General features: G+C 35.0%; 1 protein-coding gene across 1 annotated transcript; it reads left to right on the forward strand.

Annotated features, from left to right (window-relative positions):
- The first annotated feature begins 1256 nt into the window (after nt 1–1256).
- Nucleotides 1257–27718, forward strand: LOC142976662 (synaptic vesicle glycoprotein 2B-like). The gene is made up of 11 exons (XM_076120153.1): nt 1257–1416; nt 5102–5179; nt 15719–15880; nt 20208–20375; nt 20786–20902; nt 23338–23573; nt 23954–24126; nt 24959–25190; nt 25702–25982; nt 26254–26381; nt 26824–27718. Exons 1-11 carry the CDS (start codon nt 1383–1385, stop codon nt 26943–26945), a joined length of 1731 nt encoding a protein of 576 aa, XP_075976268.1. The 5' UTR covers nt 1257–1382; the 3' UTR covers nt 26946–27718.
- Nucleotides 27719–27848: the final 130 nt, after the last annotated feature.

A 27848-nucleotide genomic window follows, 5' to 3' on the forward strand; every position in this document is an offset into this window, starting at 1 on the left:
GAATCTTTTCGGAACGACAACAATAGATTAATATTAGAAAACAGAATATTATCTGCGATTTAAATTGTAATGTAACTTTAATAAGACTTTGGTTCGCAGAAATGCAGGGGTCATGAACCATTCTTTTTAGCCTAATACGTATACCATTCATAGTACCTTAATTTTTAAAATTATCCTCTTCACTTTTATTTCTTTTTAAAAAGACTACTTCTCTAATAATATTGCTCTTGTGTCATGGGGGCTTTTACAAACTTACAAACAACAAAGACATAGTACAACCAGACCCGAAACAACTATTTGTTGATCTCACAAATAGTTTTTGGACCTCCCTACATAATGGTAGTGGCGTGGCGACCACCTTAACCACTGCGCCACGGAGGTCGTCACTCGTCTTTCAAATAATTCTTATAAAAATCTAAATTTTCGCAATACCCTTCATTTCTGCTTTTCCTCAGTATACTAAATTGCTAAAGCATATCGTTCTTGGATCAGTGCAGTCAATGAAATAATGACAGATGACGCAACAACAGGACTCACTTACAGCTATCATTTCAAAAGTGGCTCACTCAAACGGGTCCGTCATTTTCCTCCTTTCCAATCCCTTACCAAGAAATACTTAGATATACATACAAAGTAATGCTTTGAAATGCAGTACCTGTAAGATAAGATGATGAGAAGGTGAGATTGTGATATGAGATGAAAAAATGAAAAAAATACAATATCTCTCTACTCTCTCTCTATCTATCCGAACGATTTCGGCCATTCCAAAAAATACAAAATAATACTATGAAAAATCTATGACTATATCAAAAACTTTCTACGAAGTTTACGAAACAAAGGATATTTTGAAATTGAATTTGAATTTGATGATAAAATGAGATGAGATGCGATTCGGGTGGAAGACACTGAAGAGTTTTCAAATCCCACAAACTTGAACTTAAGCTTCTTTTGACCGCCCTATATTTTTTTATTAGCCTGTATCTATGTCCTATGAGCAAAGGCCTCTCCTTTGAATTTCCAGTCATGTCGGTCTACTGTCGCGTCCGGCTATCCATCCAGGAACCCATCTAGGAACGTTTGGGCTTACGTATTAAAAAAATAAATTTCCGTCCGCCTAAAAATTTAATATTTCAGTGGACTAAAAGTATAGAGGAATTACTCATTCTTTACGCGGGTGGAAAAAGGAAAATAAAGCTAACTTACACGCATACATGCACCGAACATGAAGTTTTCAGTAGCTCCCCGCCTTATCTGACAGGCGGTCAGTTCAGTGGGCACTGTGGGCAGCGCAGTGCGTCGCCGGCTTTCGTATATGACGCCCGCGCTCAAACGTGTTCATGTGATAGTGTGTTACTACCTTTATTGTGAACCAAGTTTAAAATATGGTGTGCAAAATTCTACCCAAGATTGGGAGCCGTGAGTATTGTTTTTTTTTATTTGAATTTAGAATTAGTTAAAATTTATTTTTTTATTTTTTGGTACGTGTAACATGTTGGTATTTTTTTATATATGTAAGTATCTTTTTTATTAAGATAACAAAATTATATAGAAAAAATGTATTTTGTAACTTTAATATTTTATCTAACTAGGTATTTAATATTACATAGTTTTGATAACGGTATTACGAAAATATAACTAAAAATTTCTTTACTCAATAAAAGTAACTACGCAACAAATAGGAACCGAACCTGTAATACTTTGAAAAGTGGTTTCGTCATCACTCGTTATCGGTGCAGTAAATGGAGAAAAACAAGTAAAATTTCGATAAATCGGTAATAAAACTGTTGCTAAGATTAACAGCTTGTAAATCGTTTAAAACTCTCTAAATAATGTAAAATGAATGCTATCAAATTATTTAATTAATAGTTTGGGTAATAAAGTGCATAGATTTGCGTGTTATTTTTAAATTACTAATAATAACAACTAATAATAATATATTGAATTTGATTGAATTTTTTATGCAATTCTTTTGTTTTTATTTTTAAATGTAGATCTTCTATTTTGAAACAAAAAACGGGTTCATTTCTTATTTGCCAAATAAACTCTATATTACTGTATGTCATTTTATCATTATTTAGATCCTGCGGTTACTATTCTTCCGAATTATTCGATGAATTTTGAACTACCTAGCGAAAAAAAAATTCTACGTAAAATAGCTTTTAAATAATAAAAATTGAAAAAAAAAACAGGACCTGTATTTTTTCAGATTATAATTTTTTCAGTGGGGCTAGTAAGCCTTAGCTTGGAATAAAACAGTGAAACATGAGAATCGAATATTGTTCTCCGTAGTTTACAATCGGAATCGGAATTAATCACCGAATAGGATGACGAGCAATTGAGTTTAACCTATTTCGGAAAACATCTTATGATTCAGCAGACATGGTTTTGCTGGCGTACAAAGTTTCAAAGACGATTATACCCGCTTAAAGGTTGATTTTAAAAAAATAGCAATGCTTTTCTGTCTTCAACTATTTTCATATTTCATGGATTAGCCATCAAAATTCAGTTTAGCTGTAACAGGAACAGACAAACTTTCGCGTTTATAATTGGGTAATTGAGTGGGTTAACGAAAAATTATTAAACATTTACTCGTAAAAGGTTCATCTAAAATGTATGGCTATGTTTTTTTTCGGAAATAATGTTGAAATTGTAATTATTACAGACTGAAACATTTTACTAGGCACTCATTTAATGCCAACGAAAATACGAAACTGTTACGTCACTATGTTGTATTTCTATATTAAAGGAGTTTTTTTAATTCCAAAAAGAGTAGCTGATTTGACTGTTGTCAAGTACTCCATCCTAAATTAAGTATACTTATTTCCCGCGACTGCGTCCGCATGGCTTATTAATGGTATAACTCCCATTTCCGTGGAGATCCAGGCATAAAAACTATATACCTAATCGGTTGAATGGTTTACAATAATAGTATCGATTACGGAAGTATACATTTATTAAACTTTAATTATTTACATTTAAAATTAAATAATTCCTATAGATATTCCAACAGGATGCATAAAAAGTGTCAAGCTAAACAAAATGGTTGTTTCTGTTTCATTAGTTGAGACAATGTAGTACAACACCTATTATGTACTGCGCGCCAAGTATTGTGATAACTCTTCAACCATTCAGTCACATTCAGTAGTTAGCTTATAACAATAGCACACCTGTATACTGGCTAGTTCGCTAGTGATACGGAGGGCTACCGATAGCTATGCCCTAGTCACTGCTACTTCTGACAACTGGTAAAGACTATCAAAGGTCTTTGAAAATGACAGCCGTGACAAATTAACATGCCTTCTGAAGCACGGAGGAACTCACCCATCCACTGACTAACCTCGGTGTGCTTAGCTTAACTTGACACATCGAACCGCGCGGCTATTTTTGCGTTGCTAGATTTAATTATGATTCCTTGTTTAAAAAGACAACTCTCGCGCACTAAGAATTGCTCTTGTGTCGTGGGGACTTTTACAAACAACGGACACAGAGTACAACTGTTACTAGTCCCGAAATAATTATTTGTGGATCGCACAAATAATTGTTTTGTGTGGGAATCGAACCCACGACCTCCCGACGAAATGGTAGCGGCGTGGTGGCCTAAACCACTGCGCCACGGAGAATGTAAAATAGAGAGATGTCAAATTACTCTACTACTACTTACTACTCGACAAAAATCGCTACAGTTTTGTAAGTTTGTCGAATACTTAGCGTTATATCACTCAGCTATTGTAGTTACGTTCGCTAACTATTGTTATAATGATATTTCGCGTAACTAAGAAACATTGGTTACCTGTTCCATTCCTCAGATAATTGCGTGTTGGTTAGTTAAAATAAATTTGTGGCCGTTTGAAGTTTTAGGTAATCGTAATTTAAGAGATTCCGCTTCGACTACTGAGTGAAAGAAAGTGGTTGCGATTTTTATTGAAATAGATTATCCTAACGATGTTTATGTCAAATGAAGAAATAAGTCTTAGTGGAGGGATTGTATTATAACCCAGGTAACTGGGATGTGGAGGTCCGATAGGCAGTCGCTCTATGTAACTATGTTGAAGTCGGCTTCCAGTCTCACCAGATGCAGCTGAATGTCAATATTTTAAATGGAGCGACTGCCTATCGGTCCTCCACAACCCAGTTACCTGGGTTATAACACGATGCCCTTCGGTAAGACTGGTTGTCAGACTGCCTCTGACTACTATTAACGACTGTCAAATATCTTTGAACATGACAGCCGGGACCCACAACTGTACGTGACTTGCGAAACACGGAAGAATGTATAATATGGTCACCCATCCACAGAACACATATAATATAAAGTCCTGCTGTATCAAATAGCAGAGAAAACAGAAAGTGTAAGAGAAACGTGATCTGTACCTACTAGAGAGTAATATACTGATTACGATTCACTTGTGTGTGTTAAATACATCTGATACATTACAATTAGAAGCATCTCATTGTCTAGACTTTCTTATTTATCTAGTTTCTAGTTAGATAATGAGGAAAAGATGGCCGTTCTAGTAGAGGCTACCCGATGACTGTTCGGTTACTAGGCGGTTTTACAAGTGCAAAACTTATCGTGTGTAGAAATATCCAATGATCTTATAAAAAAAAATATTTATCTAGGAAATTGCGCTAATTTTCTCTCCACAACAATAAGTTAAGCTTCTGATATAAAAATTCTAAAATGAATTTTACAACAAAGACATTATAAGTTTGGTTATCATGCGGATTTTTAACAGATTTTTTCATACATTTGCGGTCATGCTGTCAGGTTGAAACTGGCCCTTAAAATTCAAAATATTATGAATCATATATGTTTTAAGGTAACGAGATGCAACAGAAAAAACCTTATTAATATGTATACATTAATATGAACTTTTCGAAGTTATGTGTGTATAAAAAAAATATTATCACTTACTCTAACGGTGAACGAAAACATTTATTTATTTAATACATTTATTGAGGGCATGCTAAGTCCCCAACCCGCACTTGGCCAGCGTAGTGGACTCAAGGCCTAACCCCTTCCTAGTTTGTAAGAGGAGACCCTTGCCCTGCAGTGGGACAGAAATTGTTAAAAAAAATGAACTTTTGTATTCTGTTTCAGCGACGCGGCGGGTGACCAAAGACACACAGGAGCCTATGCCTGAAGTAGCTGATTATGAAACAGCACTGGACCTTGCCGGTAAGCGTCTTTATTATCCTCTCTCTCCAACCAAAATAAATATTATTTAATTTTAACTAGTTTTATATCTAGAATTCTAAGGATCAAGTTAATACTTAGGAACATATTTTCTTTTCTTACATAAAAGCTATATGGTTTTTATTTCGGGTTAAGGTGACAGCTGAAATACAGTGAATTTTTTTAATTGCATTTTTGTTTAGTACATTTATTGAGGGCATGCAAAGTCCCCAACCCGCACTTGGCCAGGGTAGTGGACTCAAGGCCTAACCCCTCCCTCGTTTGGGAGGAGATCCTTGCCCAGCTGTGGGACAGTAATGGGTTAAAAATAATAACGGTATTCCTTTTTCTTGTGAACTTATAAGGTAACTGTTAACAAATCGTCAATATCTTTTTTCTACATGGATGGAAAAATTCGTAAGAATGTCATAAGTGTCACATTACTAGAAATATGTTATGAAGTTATGATTATGTCATTGTTGTATATTAATGTTCATAGATATCATAGTTATTGATAATTACTTTAATCGTTTCTTTATCATTAAACTAGCTGACTCGCGCAATTTCGCTTGCGTCACATAAGCGAGAATGGGTCAAAATTTTCCCCGTTTTTGTAACATTTTTCACTGGTACTTTGCTCCTATTGTTAGTAGCGTGATGATATTATAGCCTATAACCTTCCTCAATAAATGGGACATCTAACACTGAAATAATTTTTCAAATCGGACCAGTAGTTCCTGAGATTAGCGCGTTCAAACAAACAAACAAACAAACAAACTCTTCAGCTTTATAATATTAAATAGTATAGATTACAATACTTTGTATTGAGACGTCATAGGCGGTTCTTTAAAATAGTGACGTTTTATCAGGGATGTGTGTATGACAGTTACAGGTTCGATTATGAATTATATCTCTAATGCTGATTAAAGATAACCATATTATTAGCCATACTTAATGTATGTCTAAATGATGTATTTCTGTCTGTTAGGTACAGTTTCACAAGTAAAATCACTAAACTGATTTTGATGAAATATATTCCATGCATATTAGGTAACGCGAGACGAGACATAATAAGGCTTCCTACTTATTTTCTCAAAATATCATTAAGCCTAAATATGCTTGAATACACAGGGTAAAACGAAAAGCTTATTTTTATCTTAACAAAAGCATTGTACTGGAAATACACAAATACGGAGCCGCAGGGATATGCTAGTGTATAAATAAATAAAAGGCAATATAAAAACACCAGCCCAGACTCAAACCTGTAACCTTTCTGTTCCTCAATTATTCAATGCATCGACCCAGTGGAAAACCTATTGATAGTTTCATGTTACCAAGCCAATCCTATATGCCTAGTTCTATGAATTATCAATGTCTTACTAGTGAAAATACCACAGTGTTGTGTTTTCCCGCGGTTGTGCTTGCATGTTTTGTGACAAAAAAATTGTATCTTTCATCGGAATATAATCTATTGCCTGAGTAATGTATTTTTCTAATCAAAGACTAATCGTTTTAATATAGACCAAACTATGACAAGCACCGTCTATCAAACAAAAATATCGGTATATTGTCCCGCTGGTTGATAACTGGGAATACAAGTAGGAATAAAATTTCCAGCTGTCACCCCGGGGACAGTGTTAGAGGGGACAAATAGGAATATACCAAAATATCGGACCGTCCAGTAAAAAGTTATGAGGTAGGTAGTGAAAAAATACAGATCGATTGATAACCTCCTCATTTTTAAGTCGGTTAAAAAGTAGAAATTAAAACTTACACTCATAATACCTACTTACCTAAAAGACTGACAGAGACTAGTTGCGGTTTTCTAATGTTAATAAAGACAAAAGTATATTATTGGCCTGCTCTTGAACAACACCTATCTCACTACCAATATTAATCAAAATCGGTTCAGCAGTTTAGCAGGTAAACCGTAACAGACAGAATTACATTCGCATATTTATTACTAAGGCAGGTACCGTTATACCGGTTTTAAGGTCGGTTACTCACTGATGTAATGATTATGAACAGAACCTATTAATCTTGTTGGGTTATTTTTAACCCTTTGCAAATTGCGTGTAACTGTACTTATGAATCTTCTTTTTTTAAAGGGCGAGTTAATTTTAACTTCTTTTTTGTACTTTCAAGTTTTACGTGTCTGTGGTCCAAGTAGGAGTGACTGTAAGTGCAGGTCATGTAAGTGTCCGGTTCGATTCTTGAGTCATGCAAAATGCAAGGTTTTTTGTTTCTGGTAGGAAAATCTGAGTAGTTCAAAAAATCCGATTCTGTTGCTGCTAACGATGTCGTATTATGCAAAAAAGGTAAGATTTTATAAAACAATGTTCCCTCGCTTTTGCCTTCTTCTTCTTATGGTATGGTTAGTGGTCAACCCTAGTGAAAAATATTCCTAAGTGAAAAGTATCTTATGTTTTAATCCAGGTAATAATATTCATCTAAATTTGTTCAGCAGTATTTGCGTGATTGAGCAACAAAGACCCAACCAAATATTTTATTTTTCATGTTTTAGTCTAATCTAAGAATTACCTTCATCTATATCACGCAGTCGGGTAAACGCTCCACGTTTCAATAAATAACTATCAGTATTGAACCTGTCAAGGAAGTGAAGATGTCATGTCAAGAAACTCTTCAGCCATGAATACGTATAATTATTGTACTACCACTTACTCTGCTCATCTGTCTGTCTGTCTGTCACTACCGTTGAACCGAAAATAATAGTCTATAATACGATATAATTCTATAATGGATATTACACGTGCATGTCTTTTTGATTAAACAATATAATTATCTTACCGAAGGGTATCGTGTTATAACCCAGGTAACTGGGTTGTGGAAGTCCGATAGGCAGTCGCTCCATGTAAAATACTGATACTCAGCTGCATCCGGTAGGACTGGAAGCCGACTCCAACATATTTTGGAAGAAAGGCTAGGCTGATAATATAATTATTGGGACTTCTACTTGTGCTTTACGTCTGTTGTTTGTATGTTTGTAAAAGCCCCCGCAACTCAAGAAAATCTCTCAGTTTCAGAGTGGCCTTTAAAAAGGAATAAAAAAAGAACTGCCAATCGCAATACTTCATTTGGACTTTCATTAGTAAATATTGTGATTTTTCACCTTAAATTTCCGGAGATTTATATCTTAAATCATACAGATTGTATGTGACCAAACTTTAGTGACAACGCTACGACATGTCTTTACGTTGTTTTTCTCAAAACTATATGTTATTGAATCAATCTATAATGATTTATATCACACACAAAGTTGTTGCGGCTTGTCAATTGTTTATTTATTGTTTCAAACTCATTGTTTGGTGTATTATGAAAACAAAAGTGTTGCGGTCATAGTGCAGGCTGAATCTCGACGTAAACAACTGAATCTATTAAACTCTTATCTGACAGTTATTGACAAAATATAGACTAAAAAAAATAAAAAAATTTTTTTTTTTTACTACATGTCTATTATTTAGGTGATGCTGCCACTGAGGCGCGGTCGATTGTGAATGCGCCTGCCGCGCAAGAGGTCTCTCTTGGGTTCGAATTCCAAAAGTATTTTCTGAGTTTTCTGTTAAAACGTTTATCAGAAATGCTCGGCGTTATGAATTTGAGATCGTAGACCTCCGTGCCTGTTATCACCACAGACGAAATCAAAATCAAATTGTTTATTCATTTAAGTAGAATATTGACACGAATGTTTGTCAAAGTTACCAATACCGCAAGCTCGGAAGGTAGGGTCGCGGAGAAGACCTTGCCAGAAACTCCTGACTACTCAAACTTTGTACTATTGCCATAAAATGAACGCAGATGGACTTATGACCCTATCCACTATGAACTAGTATAGTCTTACCTACCTCAATGATTAGTTTCTGGAGAAGTCATTACGTAGCCAGCAGTAATAGTCATTGACATAACACCCAGGATATCGCCTTAATTACTGCACTGCCATCGTCTTAGGTAATCAACGTGGGTTTACGAGATAATGACATGCAGACTTGTTCTACGATGTAGGGGATTGAACTTTGAGCTGTTGGCTTTATTCCCTTTTATATTTCCAACCAGCTTTTCCCCGCGATTTCGTTCGCATGCAAATATATCGTATGAGTTAACCCAAGCTATATTTACTACCTTTGTACCAAAGTTTATCATCGTTTAGTATTCTGACATGATTGCGTAAAAACAAATAAGAACCTGAATTAAAGAATAATATCCTTGTTATATTTATTTGTTGTGAGACTGTTTTGTAAGATTTGGTTATCTATACTAATATTATAAAGCTGAAGAGTTTGTTTGTTTAATTGTTTGTTTGTTTGAACGCGCTAATCTCAGGAAGTACTGGTCCGATTTGAAAAAATATTTAGTGTTAGAAAACCTATTTATCGAGGAAGGCTATAGGCTATATATCATCACGCTACGATCAATAGGAGTAGAGTACCAGTAAAAAATGTAACAAAAACGGGGAAAATTTCACCCATTCTCTCTAATGTACGCAAGCGAAGTTGCGCGGGTCAGCTAGTAAGAAATAAAATTAAATATAGTCCATTGCTGTCCTACTGCTTGGATTCAATTCGCTGACTGCGGAATTCAATGTCATGTTTTTCTTTTCAATGAATCAAGTTACAATTATTTCTAATACGCACATAACTTCAGTTTCTGGTGGTCTTGAGTTGGAACCCTTGACTACCCGACCGGCACGCATTTTTTTTTGCCACTCCACTATCACTGATGGTCAATTCATTTAGTTTTTAATATAAACTAACTTTTCAGTTTACAATTTCAGATCATAAAATAAATCATTCGTCCAACCGTCTATTAATCACAGTTGTCATAGCAGACTGACAGTTCACTCATAATTCACGGTTAATTAATTTATCACAATATTGATTCAGTGAGCTCATAAAGTGGTGTAAATCAACGTCAAATTGTCACACGGTGATCAAAATAATTGTGTTAATATGTGACGTATTAACAGGTACTCATATAAGTACCTAAATACAATCCAAGTATTTCTATGATGCAGAAAACTATCAAATTTTCATTTCCTATTTCAATAATTAGGGCTTGAAATAAAAAATATATAGTCTATGTTCTATCCTTGATCTTCATCTATCTTAATACTAAATATCATCTAAATCGGTGGAGCGACTGAAAGCGTAATTGACAATGACTGGATACCAAATTTAACAGTTTAGGATCATATCTTTCGACACCTTAAACTAACGCCGAAAAATTAAGTTGATATTTTAAAACACTTGCAAGAACCTTATGCACTTAAACCTTCGTTATGACTGTCTGTTCATGTTAAAAGTCTGTTCTGTTGAGTTTATCACGACTTACAGAAAAAAAGCGTAGTGGAGAACGTGAATTCATGAAATCTATAGCTATACCTACGTACAAACTGCCTCCGTGGAGCAGTAGTTTAGGTCGCCACGACGATACCACTGCAACGGGAAGTTGTGGGTTCGATTCCCACACGGAGCAATTATTTGTGCGATCCACAAATAATTGTTTCGGGTCTGATTGTGCTTTGTGTCCGTTGTTTGTATGTTTGTAAAAGTCCCCGCGACAAAAGAGCAATTCTTAGTGCGGGAGATGTATTAAAAAAAAAACTTCTGCTTTACGTCCAAAAAATTTCAGGTTTTTAAATCTTGGCCGTATGTGTGCAGAATATCGCCTGTTTGTAACATCAGAGTACCCTTATAAAAGTTAATTTCTATGAAAACGATGACCTAAAGATGACTAATAATAAAATAAGTGAACCGCAAGCCATTTCTAAACAGTACCACACGTTTCAGTCACGTGGCATTGAAGAGTACAATCCATAATATTATGAATTACTATGAAAACAATATTGCTATGCGCTTGTGTAAGATCGCGAGGTACCTGATTCGATTCCCGTGTGTCATATTTTATGGTACGCGTTATTTCATTTTTTAAGACTTACATACCAAGAAATTGTTTACTAACCAACAAGACAATAAATTCAGGGCGCATACTATAATAAAGATAACTAAACTTAGCAAGAAAAATCGGTTGATCTTTGCCACGATTTAATTCGATTTCAAGCTTCGTTTGAATGAAATTTTAGTCTAATAGACCTACTTCATATAATTCGCGAAAGTACGAAATGAAAAAGAGTTTTCAAACATCGAAATTGTAAAAAACTTCGGATACGCGAAACAAAGTAGGGCCTACCGGAGACGCAAAGAGTGCGTGCGAGTGACGGAGTTGTGACAACGATGGCGTCTTTCCGTGCTGTCATTTGCATTCTTTCCCTAGATCTCTAGCGTTTATTTTTATACAAGCCTTCATAGCTTCTTAGGTCTTCATAGTAAGTGGGTGTTCTGGAATCGTATTCGTTACTATTTTATGTAAGAACAGCTAAACGATTACGAAAAAAATGAAAGGGAGATAAAAATGCATTATTTCTAGAAAATATGATGTGGACTGTTTTTCCCAGTAACTATTCCCAAAAAAATGTAGTTATCTCTCTCATATAATTAGAATTAGGACTTATCAAGATTAATCAATCAATTTTGAAATCTGTACTAATATAATAAAATTGAAAATTTTGTTTGTTTGGTTAAAGGCGCTAATCTCAGGAACTACTAGTGCGAATTGAAAAAATATTTTAGTGTTTGGTTATTCTATTCATTGATATTCATTAAATTTCATAGGCTATATAATATCACGCTACCACCAATAGGAGCAGAGAACCTATAAAAAAATGGTTTAATAAAATTAGAAAATGTATGACTCATTCTCTCTTATGTGACGCAAGCGAAATTGCGCGGGTCAGCTAGTACAAAATAAGTGCATAAAATACACAAGTACAGACATACATATAGATAAAAGTTAACTCCGTGACTTAAATACTAAACTGATATTTGCAAAATCAAAATCAAGATAAAGAATGTTCCACAAAACATGTCTTAACTAAGCATTAACCTAATCTAGGCGAACGTGAAAATATTTACAACTATGTAACATCGATTCAGCAGTTTTCGAGTTATGTAACACACAAATGGAGAAACGGGCAATAATCACAATATTACTATCGATTTCCGGTCGGTTATAACCTAGGAATTGTGGTTTTGTTAGAAAATTTATTGCATGGAATGTTGTGGAAATCTTAATAAAAATAACATAGTGGTTTTATGACACTGCCGATGTGGGTTCGAATTATCTAAATATAAGTAACTTAAAGGTGACTGACTGACATAGTGATCTATCAACGCACAGCCCAAACTACTAGACGGATATGGCTGATATTTAGCATGCAGGTAGATGTTATGACACACGCATCCGCTAAAAAAGGATTTTAATCAATTCTACCCCCAAGGGTATAAATTAGGGGATGAAAATTTGGATGGAAATTCTGCTCTAAGTCACAAACCACGCGGGCGAAGTGACGGGAAAAAGTTAGTTCTCAATAATTACATCGTGTTCCGTAAACTCTCTATTACATGAAACTAGAAATAATTTCTAAGAAAAAGTAAGTAGGCACCTATCCATCCGAGAAATAGTGCCTACAAAAACATAGTCTAGACTTCTAGACCTTAGCCTATTGTATGATAAGCACTATAACGGCACTTCTTATAAGGGAGTCAGCAGTAACTGGTCTAACCACATGTCTTGCGCTTGGTACAGTCGCAAGCAAAAATACGTTATGTTTAATATTATAAAGCTGAAGAGTTTGTTTGTTTGTTTGTTTGTTTGAACGCGCTAATCTCAGGAACTACTGATCCCCTTTGACAAATTATTTCAGTGTTAGATAGCCTATTTATTGAGGAAGGCTATAGGCTATATATCATTACGCTACGACCAATAAGAGCGGAGTAGCAACGAAAAATGTCACAAAAACGGGGAAAATGATGACGCATTCTCTCTTAAGTAACGCAAGCGAAGTTGCGCGGGTCAGCTAGTGTTTAATATTTTGAGTATTTGTTGTTATACCAGCAACGAAAATACATAATTTGGGAAAATTTCAGCTTCCTAGTTATTATTACGGTTTATGAGTTACAGAGTGGTGATAGACGGACAGACAGCGAAGGTTTAGTAATAGGGTTCCGCTTTTTCCCTTTGTTTACGGATCCCTAAAAAAGGGAACGAGTCTTTTTCATTTACATTACAAAAAATTGGAAAAACCTCGTGAAACAATTACGGCGCAGAATATAAAAACATTTCATATATTTTTGCCTATATCTGTACATTTCTATAATATTAACTAGAAGATGGTAATGGTATGGTAAGACTGGTTCTCTACGAAGGTATAAATATGGGATGTTCACAAGGGAATTGTCTGTTTTTAGTTTATTTAGGCTTTCATAAACATGTACACAAATAAAAAAATTTTTCAATATTATTAGACTTCATCCTCGTGGAAACCTTTCCCGATCCTACGGTAACTCCGGGAATAAAAAGCGTTGTGTGTATGCTATGTGTTATTCTGGGTCTTTAGCTACCTACATACCAAAAATCATCGTAATCGGTTCAATGGTATATGCGTGAAAGAGTAACAAACATTTACTCACAAACTATCGCATTTATAATATTAGTAAGATTAGTCACTCAGTAAACTAAAAGTTCTCTGTGTAATTTTTTTCCTACTTTAGAAAATATATTTTTCATTTTGTATTAATTTTATGTATAGTTTTAATTATTATTGTTAGAGCTTGTTCCTGAACAAAGGTATTTTAAATGTACTTATATAAAAAATATTTATTAATAAAAATTGTTTTTTCCATACATCTAATTATAGAGAGTTATATTTTCATTCATAGTAGAGTATGTGATAAACACGATTAGCAATACTCGATGCGTTAACTGTTATAATATTATTGTTTAAAATAACGCGAAGGACTACTACAGGTTCTCGATTCTAGTGAAAATTAGGAGCGACTTCGAGTAGGCTTAGTTATAAATTGAGTAAATAATTTCATATTTCATTCTAGATGCACGCTATTACAGGAATAAGGTTTTGTAGGTTGTGTTGACTCATTTTTATAATTAGTCTGAATGAGAAGTTTAGAGAGTTAAATACACTAAATTTACCACCACCAGATTTACGCGTAAGTACGGAGTATGGAGTAAACACAGATCAAAGTTGAAGCTTACGACATCCGGATCCGCTACAGTATACCGTGATAATCAAAACTGTATTAAAGTGCGAATATACTATAATAATTAAATAGATAGCCTATATCTGTTTTAATTAAATAGACTATCTATTATAACAGAATATAACCTTACACAAATTAAATAAATAGATCTTAATTTTGGACTCTTAAACGAAGCGCACAAACCATTTTTACTAGAATTGAAAAGTTAGTTCGAAAACCAAAGGTAACGTCTTACATTAACTGAATCAAGCAGGCATTGTATTGACAACACCATCTTACACTTAATATAAACTATCTCAGACCTCACATTCCCGCCGGACGACACAACACACATCATTTACTATAGATATAGTATAGCATATAGTAATTTTTTGAAAATTATTAGAAACTAGAGGCCGCCCGCGACTTCGTCCGCGTGGAAACCCTTCCTGATCCCACGGGAACTCCGGATAAAAAAAAGTCTATATGTTATTCTGGGTCTTCAGCTACTTACCTACCAAATTTCATCGAAATTGGTTCAATAGTAATTGCGTGAAAGAGTAACAAATATCGTCATACTCACAAACTATCGCATTTATAATATTATTAGGATTAGTCCCTCAGTATACTAAAAGTTCTTTGTGTAATTTTTTTTCCAACTTTAGAAAATATATTTTCATTTTCATCGAAAAGTTAGTTCGAAAACCAGAGGTAACGTCTTACATTAACTGAATCAAGCAGGCATTGTATTGACAACACCATCTTCCACTTAATATAAACTATCTCAGCCCTCACATTCCCGCCGGACGACACAACACACATCATTTACTATAGATATCTTCAAAACATTATATTAACACCATTTACTATGAAGTTTTGTTATAATAACTGTGATGGATTCTTTGATTTATTGCGTAATCTAGTTATTAATAGTTGAAGAAATCTTTGTATTAATAATTAAAAAGAAGAATTATCATTCTGTCTCTTTTTTTTTGTTACTTACTTGGAAGAGTATGAGATTTAGCATGAATTTCATATATACATATGCCTCATAGAGAGGGTAACGACCTAATTTCGACCACTACTTGTAGTGGGTCTAAAGATATAGGTTTCTAGTATTAATAATATGGCACGATCAAGATCAAGATGACTGAGACTAGAGTCATGAATTCTGTAAAAGAAAAATAAAGGTATTAATTTCAGTAACGTTAGAATGTTCGTAAGTTAAATATGTAAAAACGTTGAAAGCACTATTCGGCCATTCGATTCCAAACTAAGCCGGCTTGTATTTAAATAAATTAAACAAAAAAAAACAAATCTAATGAGAAAATAGCAGGGGCTATAAATAAAAACTTGTACGATTAACTTCCAAACCTAGTTAAGCTTAAATTAATCTATATTGTGTAATAACAATATCTACTCTTTTCCCCAGGTTACGGCCGCTTCAGTCGCAGCGCGCTCGGCGCGTGCGCATTCGCATTCTTCGCATCAGGCGTGCAGAACTGCGTGATGTCATACGTGCTCCCTGCGGCGAGGTGCGAGCTGATGCTGACCACGTACCAGTCGGGACTGATCAATATGGCTTTTATGAGTGGTAAGTAAAAGGTAATTGCTATGTAATGGTGTCTATGAGGCTTTAATAGGTAAGGTCTGAGGATGGAAGGAAGGTCTGAATTGAAGTAGAAGGTGTGGAAAAGAAGCTGTGCCTCAACTGTATGGAAAAGGTCAGGGTGAAAAGGTAACTTTTTTTGTCCTTCTTATAACCAGGTTTTTTTCTACACACTGGAATCAGTCTACCAAAAAACAATATGACAGAATTTTGCTATTGTGGGGTGTTAAATAGATGTATATAAATTTTATGTCTTTGAAAACATTTAGAGTACTAATAATCTCTCCTATACACTACGTATTCGCTCTCTATACTCATTATCATCATACCCCAGTGTCCGGTTGTTTGGCAGAAAGATCTGTACCATCACACCTTTGAGCCTTAGTAACCCGGTAACATCATCGGTCCTGTCTAAGAATATCAGTTATTCGGTAACGGAAGTTCAATAAACTCCGATATGACAACTAATTATAACTCCTGATTATGACTTTTCCTCAGGGATCTGGTAAAGACATCAACGGTTATTACGTGGAAAAGTATGAAACTAACTTGTATATAATTAATGAATAATACTCATATACCTCGCATTAGTTAGTAAAACGTTTTCTACTATTAACATAGAAAAAAATTGCGTAGTCTCACATTACTACTACTTATTACTTCAAATCGCATGGTTAGTGGTCAACCTAGTGTCAAAGTTATCCAAGCCGCCCGAAAGCCCTTTGACGTGGCTTAATGACTGCTATCTAAATTGACAACAACCGGGATCGACTTTTTACGTGCTCTCTGAAGCACGGAGACTTCCAGTTCAAATACCACCATACGGTCACCCATCTATGGAATGACCCCGCCAAGGTTTGCTTAACCCACAAATCGTTTACTGGTGAGCGCAACTGGCTACGGGCGCCTCTGTCCCACACTGAAATGACATTTGAAAATTTCAACAAAGTTTTATTGTAGATGTCGAGTTCCATAATTTTGACATTGTATAACTTAACCGTTAACAAGGGATAATAAAATACCTTATACCTAGAAGAGAATAACTTAACACTCAATTTAGCATGTTGTTAATATGTTATGTAAATTACTACGATCTAACATCGTATTTATACCAATTTAAGGAATGATCATGACATAATCGGACTGTTTTTTATTTGTTCAATTTATTTTAGACCTCTAAATTTTAGCAGAAATTATGCGTAAAAGGTTTTTTATTCGTAATCATTATTTCGATACAACCTGTAACTGCGGCGACGCCCTTGTCATCTCTTTTGTCGATGAGCAAAACTTAATGTTATGGCAGTACTAATTACACGTTTTCCCGTGGTAATATAATAAATTTCATCTGTAAAAAGTAACCTATATTACTATCCAGCCATCATAAACCCTTTACACGAAATATCCGACCCGTCGCCTGCTTTAATTTCACGTGCATGAAAGACAAATAAATACACAATAATTAAAAATAGCAGCAGCTTATGCTCGCAGCTCCATCTAGAAGGTAGCATATGAAAAAGCCGTTAAAAGTAGCCTTCATCCATTCCTGGAATGTAAACCACTGCCCACATTCCCGATTATCCCATATAAATTTTTTCGGTTCAGCCGTTTTTAGATAAATAACGAACAAACAAACACACTTTAACACTTACAACATACTTCATATTTCGCGGAAGCACAAAGTGATAACTCCACTGTATTAGAAGCACATTATAGGCTCGTTGTTATAAATAAACAAAATTATATAAACTTGTCAAAATTTGACAGTTTGTGTGATAAATAAGGTGTCAATATGTACCTATACGATTGTTTCAAGCAGTTAGTGGCTTACATCATGCGTTAAATCAAAATTTTGACGTAATTTCGGGTTATTACGTACATTTTACGATGTTGGATGAAATAGCTATTTTACTAAATTGAAGAAAATTATTTAATTTCTTACTTTTAAAACGTACCTATAATTTTGTAGAACTATCTCCCTGCCTTTAAGTAGACATACTTACTTAATATCACTCCGTTTCCCTATAGGAGTAGTCAGGCGCCAAAAACCAGTATTTACAAAAGTCTCTTATTCTTATGAATCGACATTAGGTATAAAAACTCCTTTATCTTTGCAATAGTTACATATACAGGGTGTAACAGACGGTCGACCAAAAATTAAAAAAATGATTCTAGACATGATTCTGGTGCTTATGGCGTTAAAAAATTTCATCGCTTTTTTCTCGATTTTTCTGATTTTTTATGCGTTTATATATCTACAGTTCGATGCACAAGTTTGTTAAAGGGCAATTTCTGTTGTACCTTATGTTCCCCAAAGTAGCCCAGGCTTTAATGACACGCTCAGTATTACATAATGAACATGTATATTTCTTATCGTATCTAATAGTTTCTGTTTATTAAATTATACGTTAAAACAGAAAAGCGGAAACAACAAGACACTTAAAATACGACGTAACTTGAAAATTATTTTAAGAATCTACGCAACCATAATTATAGTTTCAAAATAAACCATCGTTTTGACAAACGTGACATACCATGCGAGTAAAAGATGACTGATACATGATGAGGCACCATAAAGAGTATATACAGCCATGGGTATAAATAACTGCGTATAGTTAATCTACTCATTTTTCTAACATCAAATGCGTCATCATTGCCAGGCAAAGACCTCTTACGACAATCTCCATTTTTTTCGAAGTTATGACATTAGCTTTTTACAGAAAGTTAGTTTTAAGTGTATAACGCCTATCGTTTTCTTCGAAACGACTATGCTCTATTGAATAGGAAAAGGCGTGAATATTTACTTTCAATATATCGCCTATCAATAGACTATTAATCAGAGAGCAGAACTCTAAAAAGTATCCATTTTTTGTATTATAACATCCAACGATGTTCATAAACATTGTCACAATAAGTTTGACAGTGCGATAGCGTGCACATATTTTTACTCATCACTGTACATTATAAGTAACAATTACTATCACTAAATAAGGCTCTATTAGCAAACTGATCTAAACTGAAGTGACTGAAAACTTTAATGTATTATATTTGGTCATGGCGCCGATTTTTTGCCCTATGCGTAAAGTACGCGTTAAATATTTCTAGTGAAGTGGGTTTTTTGGCAAAACGGGGGAATAAAAAGCTAAATACGTCAATCACATTATTATCCTAAATAGTGTTTAGATACTGTTTAAAAAATTGATACTGTGTCAGCATCAGAAATGCCCGGAGGCTGCAAACAATATAAGGCTTTGACAATTTCTATATCTCACTGAAAAAAGTCATATTTTAAGATGTAACCCAAGTATGAATGGGTTCAGCAGTAGGGAAAAGAACCTAAGTAGACCTAAAATCCAATCATGTTGCAGATTTAAGAGTGTAGTTTATCATGGATGAAAACTTGAGGGACTTTTTGCAATCTGGTCATGAATGTATTCAAGATTCATCACCTTTTACAATATTATTTCTTCAGCTTACTTGAATGTATAAAAATAAACTGGTAAGCTACATACTCTCTTTTAAAAAAGACCAATCATACTACAAACGTTTCACAGAAGCTTCCAGAACAAGTCCTATATTACCTAATTTTCCAATACGACTCAGTTAACTGCAGACGGTCAGTAATGGCAACAATTAAACAATCTGTATCGCCCACATCTGCACTTGTTTCTATCCGGGGCCACGGTTCAACCAGAGACTAAAGTATCATGTTTCTTGTGTCCTTGTAGCCCAGATTTTTTGAGTCATTGTTTTATAATGAGCTTTTGAGGTCAAGAGGCAGTACCTCATGATGACTTAATCAACAAATCCTGTCAACTTTTTGACAGGATTAGTTCCTAGTTGGAAATAGGAAACATTTAGTAGTCTAGTAATTTATTATGTGAGAAGAGATTTGGAAGTGGTTTACTTTAGGGAAATCCAGAAACTAGATTGATAGCATTATTCGAAACATATTAAACCAGGTAACCGCGAAGCGCCCTGTTACGCATTTCTCTACTGTCTAATATTGAAAATCTAAGACTTAAAATGTACTACAAAAATAGTTCCTGCGGCGCCCTCTAGAAGGCACTGATCAGATATTCATTCAAAATTTCCCGACATCTAGCCGGTTGTCGATAAAAGATATCGGGAGAAGATAGCATAGTTTTATAAATATTTTATTGGATAAAAATCGAGCAACGAATTATATCCAGAAAATGTAAAGCGTCGATGATTGAAGTAGTAAAAATTCTTCTTTACAGTAAGAACTTATCTACATTTAGAAATCAATAGCCATAGAAAAATAACTCATCTTTCTATACTCTTCTTTTCCCAGGTGGTGTAGCCAGCGCGTTCTTCTGGGGTATAGTGGGCGACGTGTTTGGCAGAAGGAACTGCCTCAGTCTCACGCTGCTGCTAGATGCTGCCATCACGCTGGCACAGAGTACCGTAGCTGATTACAGGCTGCTGCTCGCTGCGAGGACTATTAATGGATTTGTTATAGGTAAGTAGGAAAGTCAGTCCGTGACCACGGTCGATGTAATTCCATCGAAATGCGGGGTAAATAAATGAGGTATCCTAACTTTTTATTTTCAATCGCGTTTAAGACCCGTTGCATTATAATATGAAATTGGAAAGAGAATAAGAATCCTTGTCAAATTCTTAGTAGAAAAAGCAGCTTTTTGAAGAATTTCAGTCGCGTAATAATTTGAGTAATGTGACCGGCATTTTTATACTGCAAAAAGTGTCGTGGGTTTGAGCCCCACCAGTATCTACTAAACATACCAAAATAAATCAACTCTCGTATATTTCTCATAAAATATGCGTCGAAATGAACGATCTATTGCAGGACTGTCTATTACTAGCTGTTATAACAACCCTGAGTCATGAAATAAATATTATTTTTTACCTTAGGTGGTCCAGCAACATTGGTGTTCTCATATCTATCAGATCTGGTTGGAGCTAAGAAACGGCAGCTGTACCTCAGCGTGGTCGGGATGAGCTTCATCGTCGCCTGGCTTATTCTACCTGGTTAGCACTTTGAATATAATTATATAGCAACTAGTATAAATTTGAATTAAGATTTCGGAGCAATTTTTGGAATATCTTTTGTCAATCCCCAAACTATCTCCATACGATATATTACTATCATCATAATTGTTTCAAAAATCATACACGTGAAAGCGGAATAGACGGATCGAATTAGGTATTTATAATACTGGTACAGATTTAGCACCTACGACTTTTGATTTTTATCTTTTATCAGCATTGAAACAATCATTCTATCATCACTTGATAGACAGTTAAATACTACAATACACCCACATAAAAATGCAGGCTAGACAAAATTAGAATTAGGAGCAATACATTGAGAACACAATAGATTTCACTGAACTGATAGAAACAGGTTTTGTGTTCAGTTGTGTGACATTCACCTCTGTGCTGTTGCTATGCACGTGTTAGACTTAAATAGGTACGAGGCCTGTTTGATACAGCAAATTTATTAAGGATCTCACTTCAATAACATTTTATAAATATATTATTTTTATATTGTCTTCTAGTAAGGAACTATGTACATCTTCTGTGATAATAATAAAATAATATATTAGATATTAAAGTATGGATTAATATAAGTTTTAGAAATATGTAGATACGCTTAATGCGTGCTTAATATTTCAATGACATCTTCATGACAAAATATGTGATACCAACTAATTTATATTGTAAACCACCTCTTGTACCATATTTTCTGCAAATAAACATAATTTGAATTTGAATTTATTGTAGAAATACTCAGAAGTAATAACGATAATCTAGATGAATCATGCATGCAAAGGCTCTCTACTAAGTTTTCGAACTATAGCTTACATCGTGCAAGAAATGAGAATTTCTACATCTATTGACTAGCCACCGAAGATCTTTGACAGTCGTTAACAGTAGTCAGATGCTTGAAAGTCTGGCAACAAGTCTTACCGAAGGGTATTGTGCTATAATCCAGGTAACTGGGTTGTGGAGGTTCGATATGCAGTTGCTCCATGTAAAATACTGATATCTACATACATCCAGTTACATCTGGTGAGACTGGAAGCCGATTCCAACATAGTTGGAAGGAAGGCTAGGATGATGTATAGTAAGTGCAGCTGGCTATGAGCACGTTTTCAATTACATCCCGTGACCGTATTAACAAGTTATTGTACATACATATTGTATACTATACAAGTTACATCGACCCGCTCACGCGCTGACCCACGTGTCCAAATCACTTGAACATTTTTATCAATTCGATTGAATTTCAATACATTTATTGTCATTTATACTACAATAGTTTCGTATTCATGGGACCGGATGCCCACTGTACATCAGAATAGGTATCAATCATGTCAAAAACTGACGTTTTCAAGTCAATTTTCATGTTGTCATGTTATTATAGTCATTTTTATACTGTTAGCAGACTTTTTTGGTGTAAAAATAGAATAAACGTTTGTTAATGTGTTGTACCCAAATACTTTTGTTGTTGGAATTGAAATAAATTCTATTGTAGGGAAAAAAGGTTTATAATGTGTCTATTAAGTCAGTTAAAGTTTATATTTAGATTTAATGACAGATGTTTTGTATTAGTCGGGAACATTGATTAATTTTATCAAAAATTTTCACGACAAAGTGCTTCAAAGTATTTTTCAGTGTAAACTGTTCATTTTATCTCTCTTTCTAACATGATAATTTAAATTAAAATAGCACTAGTATCTATATAAAACAATAAATAATAACCAAACATGACTTAAACGGGGTTTAGAACCTTCTTCAATCACCATAGCAACAGCGATCAGCCTCTTTCCTTTAATATAATTCATTTATAGTAAAAGTATAATAACATAATTTGATTATTATTAAACTATTATCACTACGGTTTCATGTTTTAACATGCATAACTATAACATATAATGTTACACTCGTGTACGTCGGTACATGTTTCCGATTGACGTCATCGCTTGCCTTGCAGTCTAGGTTTCATTTTAGGAGACTGTGAGAATCCAGGTTTATTCCTTAAACTTAAAATACGTACACTAAACTAACTTACCTACTTTCTTGTAAAGTCCGCTAAATGCTGTCTAGAAAAAGCTACATTGATAATTGACAAGACGGGTTAATAAGGCCAATAGGTGACTAAAAGGATTATATTGTTTCATACAACATTAGGTTAGTTTCCCGTCCGTGTAAGAGTCCCCCAGAAAAAAATGATTATACTTTTAGTACAAGAAAATTATTTCGTTGTGATATTTTTTATTAAACATTAACTTATTAATCGTGGTTGTGTAAGCAGAGTTGTTAAACACAAACTTTTTTAAACGCCTTAATTCATGAAGTACGAAGAACTGAAAATATACTTGACGCAAATAAAACTACTTTCCGTAAAAACAAACGTACGGCCAAAAAACATAACTTATCATTTTTATTTTCTTTTGCAGCTATTGCATGGCTAGTAATACCATTCAAGATCCCGGACTACCCGACCTTACTGCCGATCTACTCCTGGCGACTGTTCCTAGCCCTGGGCAGTATACCCGGGTTCATAGCCGGGTCCTGGGTGCTGTGCCTCCCTGAAAGTCCACGTCTACTCTCTGACACCAACCGAGGAGATAAAGCCTTGAAGGTCCTGGCTTATATCCACAAGTCTAATGTTGGGAAGAACTCGGAGTATAAAGTAAGTTTTGAACATTTGCTAGTAGATTGTGGTTTCGGCTCAAAAGATACAGTATAACAAATATCAATTGAATTCTATTTTAGCTTTTATTTCCTGTCTCTTTTAAAGATTAATTTCGTTCAGCCTTTCAAAACTCAATAATATAAGATGTTTTATTTATTGAATTTTAAAATTACAATCCTTAAGTTTTAAGAAAACTTTTTGATATTATCATACATAACCGATACTATTTCGATAATATCACCAAACGCAGGTAACAATGGGATTTAAAGAACGATAAACAGTTAACACTTTCTTATACAATGAACTATACAAAAGAACAGCACTTTATAATATAAAAAAAACAACTAGTTACAATATCCTAACTTGTTTTTTTCCAGATCAAGAAATTGATCCAAGATGACATCTTCGTAGCGAAGACCCTGGGTGGTGAAGACAACAGGACCAAGGACCTGTTCATGAATGTCCTCAGAGACTTAAAGACCTTCGTCTCCAAGAACTACGCCACCAAGTCCACCCTGATCCTCTTTGTGTTCTTCGCTAACATGTCCGCGTGAGTAAATTTATTTCTCGTTAAACAGTAGCGCGATTTTGTACAGTCGGTACTGTCGAGTATCGAAATTTTGACATTTAGAATGTACTGCCAAAATATTTCCTACGACACCCGTCAGAGGCGCTTAACAGATTTTTATACAAAAATTCTCGATGACAGGTCGGTTGTCGGTATAGGCAGTAGTACAGATCACTCCCGCACTAAGACTTGCTCTTGTATTGCGGGACTTTTACAAACATACAAACAACGGTCGTTAAGTACTACCAGTACCAACAGAATTATTTGTGGATCGCTCAAATATTTATTCCGTGTGGGAATCGAACCCACGAATTCTCAACGTAATGGTAGCGGCGTGGCGACCTAAACCACTGCGCCACGGAGGCAGTGAAACTCTAATTCAATACTTAGTCTGTGTGATTCACAGATAATTGCTTCAAGAACTTTTCCATGTCTGCAATTTAAGTGGTTGTTAACTTCGAATCAGAGTGTTTTTGTTTTGTTTTGTTCGTGCAACATAGAAATTGGATAATAATGTGTTTTGTCTGAATTATTTTCTTTCAAAATTTTATCTTTCTAATATCTAATACATATAAAATTTATATTCTTATTCTAATCGTCCAAATAATTATACGGTGTTTTACGGGTTCAAGAAATAGCTATACTAGTTAGCTTTCCATTTTAGCTAGGTGGCACTGACCGTGATACTAGATGACTATCTGGACGACATAACACGAATCCATATTAAAACCTTCTTCTTAATATCTAGAAGAAGGTTTTAATAAAGTTAATTGACAACTTTAGCAAGATCTTCACCCATTTTATCCTTTTCCAGTGGCTTTGGCCTAAACATGTGGATCCCAGAGCTCCTGCAACGCATCCAAGGTACACAATGCAAGCTAGCAGCCACGACCACGCGGCCCGAGAGTTCCAGGCTGATCAACACCACGACTCTCTGGAAGGACCTGAAGTATGACTCGTACGGCAGGGAGGTGCCGGTGCCAGGGTTCAATGACAGCAGCTATGAGAGCCATGGAAGCACTTGTGATGCAACTATTGATACTAACGTAAGAACTGTTAATTTAGGTATTTTTTTGGGTCGTCCTTTTATTCGACCAGCGACTACGTGCGCGTTGAAAAGTATCCTATGAGTTCATCCGTCTAGTATTTTTTTTCGTAAATGTATAGGTTTAACTTTAGCATTTATAATATTAGTAGGATACGGCGATTAAGTTATGCTGTAATTAAGAGATGATAGTATTGTAAGGTTAGTATAGTGTCAGTTCTTTATAATTGTTGAATTTGAATAGTTGCAGAGTGTCGCAGTGTGGCAGTACAATTAACTTTCTTATTTTTTATGTTCAGTATGGTTTTTGGAATTTATAGAAATATTTTTGACTTCGGTTTTTGACGTGATTACATACTGGAAATTGTCGTAGACTATAGATATACGCTTCCTAGATGACAGCAACAAAAAAATATTTCGATGATCAAAAACACACAGTCGTTCAAAACTCAACAGTGTGCAAAATCTTTAAATCAACTCTTCAATCTTCATACAACTACCTTCCATCACAGGTATTCACATCAGCCCTCATCGTAGGCGCATGCTGTGTCCTAGGCAACGCCGCATGCGCGGTGCTCTGCGCTCGTGGAGGTGCCCGCGGCGTGCGGCGCGCGGCCGTCGCCTGCACCGCCGTGTGTGCGCTCGCCGCCGCGACCCTCGCCGCCACGGCCTGCGCGTGCTCGAGGTTCAACAAGATAGGTGTTGCTGCTGCTGCTGCACTGAATGCTGCGTCGTTGAACGGCAATGTGTTATTGATTAGGTTGCTGTTGCATGCGCTGCCGCCGAAATTGAGGTACGTTATTGACCTATTGGAAGGTTAGTTACTATGGTTTTCAATAACTGTGGCAAAAGGCAAAGTGTCGAGTGATGAGGATATGTGGTTGAAGGAAATTGAATGGTAAAGGGAAATTAGTGCGAAACCAAAAGAACAAAAACAGAAGACACTGACTTAATTTTAAAAACATACCTAATGCCCGGTTTTTTTACAAGTCGTCATAGCTACATGGCTAATAAAGGCTGATCTAGAAATGCGTTAAACAATAAATATTACTGTCCTTTTCCAGTGGTCTCGGTGTATGTTGGGGCGCGTGGTGGGGTCGAGCTGGTGGCGTGGCGTCAAACCTGGCGGTGGGAGTACTCCTCGACTTCTCCTGTCCAGCACCCTTCATCGCTGTCGGAGCTTTACTTGCATGTGAGTATCATTCACTGTCATTGTTATTAGTGTACAGTACATAGTTACAAAAGAGAAAGAGTACATTATGAAGAAGATATATTATGTATCAAGCAAAAAATCTGAAGCCTCCAAATTGAAATTCTGATTTTTGTACTAGAAAATTGTACAGCTTAGTTTGACTTAATTTCTTGAAAAATTGTTATTTATCAATCCCGACTCCCTTTGACGAGTAGGTAGTGGTTGCTTCATAGATAGATGCCATGCCAAGAAATTTTCGACTTTCGTTCAATACAAGCAGTGTCGAATAACCACTTCATCTCTAAAAGTTTCTAGGACCAGATATTTACCATTTTTCTACAGCCACTGCTGCTAAAAACACTAATAAAAAGAATGGTTTGAGACTTTTCTCAGATCGAAAGACACACAGTTACTAGCCTCTAATCAACTATTCTTCTTCCAGTATCAATCGGTGCCATAATGGTGATAAAACTAGAAGAGAACAAAGAAGAGAGCCAGCAAGAAGAACAGGAGCCGACCGAGAAGACTACGGGCCTCGACAGATATATATCTACGTATATGTAGTAGTTCTATATACTTAGTGTAGCGAGTCAACTCACCTGTAATGATTGAGGGAAATACGACCTTATTTAGAGGATATTAAGGTTTATAATTGAATGATATTGTACTTGGATCTGATATAAAATCTCATAGAGTTATGAATTGATTAGGATTTGATGCAAAAAAGCGTTTTATAATTTGTCAATACTTAAGTGTCTGAATACTTGAGTGTGGTGTAGTAATTATTTAGGCATATTATAAACAGTCTTTTTCAATTGCATTTTTAGCAATTAAAATAGTAAAATGATGACTACGATATATTATTAACTTCAAAGTAATTTTACATATTCTTTAACAGGTTATTATATAAAAAAAAATGTAACATTGGGAACATAATATGGAAACATATTTTTACTTATGACTTATGACGTACACTCACTGGAATAAGGCGTTATTCAAATATGGATATTACCTGAAAAGAGATTGTTTATTAAAAAAAATGGTTTTACCCAAAATATTTAATAGTCAAAAGTGTCGAATAGTCCATTTATTGTAAAAGGTTGAAGGCTATTAAACATCACGCTATAACTAATAGTAGTGGAGTAGCAATTAAAAATTTGAAAACGGGAGATCGAAAGTCCTCAGTAATATGACTTATCATGACAATGAGTTTCCCTCAATCATTGTAAATGTAATTAATTTAATACTAAGTAGCATAAGATCTCGTAGTTATAAGACCTTTTTATATTTATTTTAGGTTAATATTCAATTGTTAAATAATTATACTCATGATCTGCGTAATGTAGAGACAGAAGGTATTATATTTGACAAACAGTATATTAGTCGAACTATCGGTCCAGGATTTGATTTCCGGGTCAGTACGTTTTTGGAACTTACTACGTTGTTACTGATGTGATAAAACAGTGT

Source organism: Anticarsia gemmatalis, chromosome 11 (genome assembly GCF_050436995.1).
Source record: "Anticarsia gemmatalis isolate Benzon Research Colony breed Stoneville strain chromosome 11, ilAntGemm2 primary, whole genome shotgun sequence".
Taxonomy (NCBI): Eukaryota; Metazoa; Arthropoda; class Insecta; order Lepidoptera; family Erebidae; genus Anticarsia; species Anticarsia gemmatalis.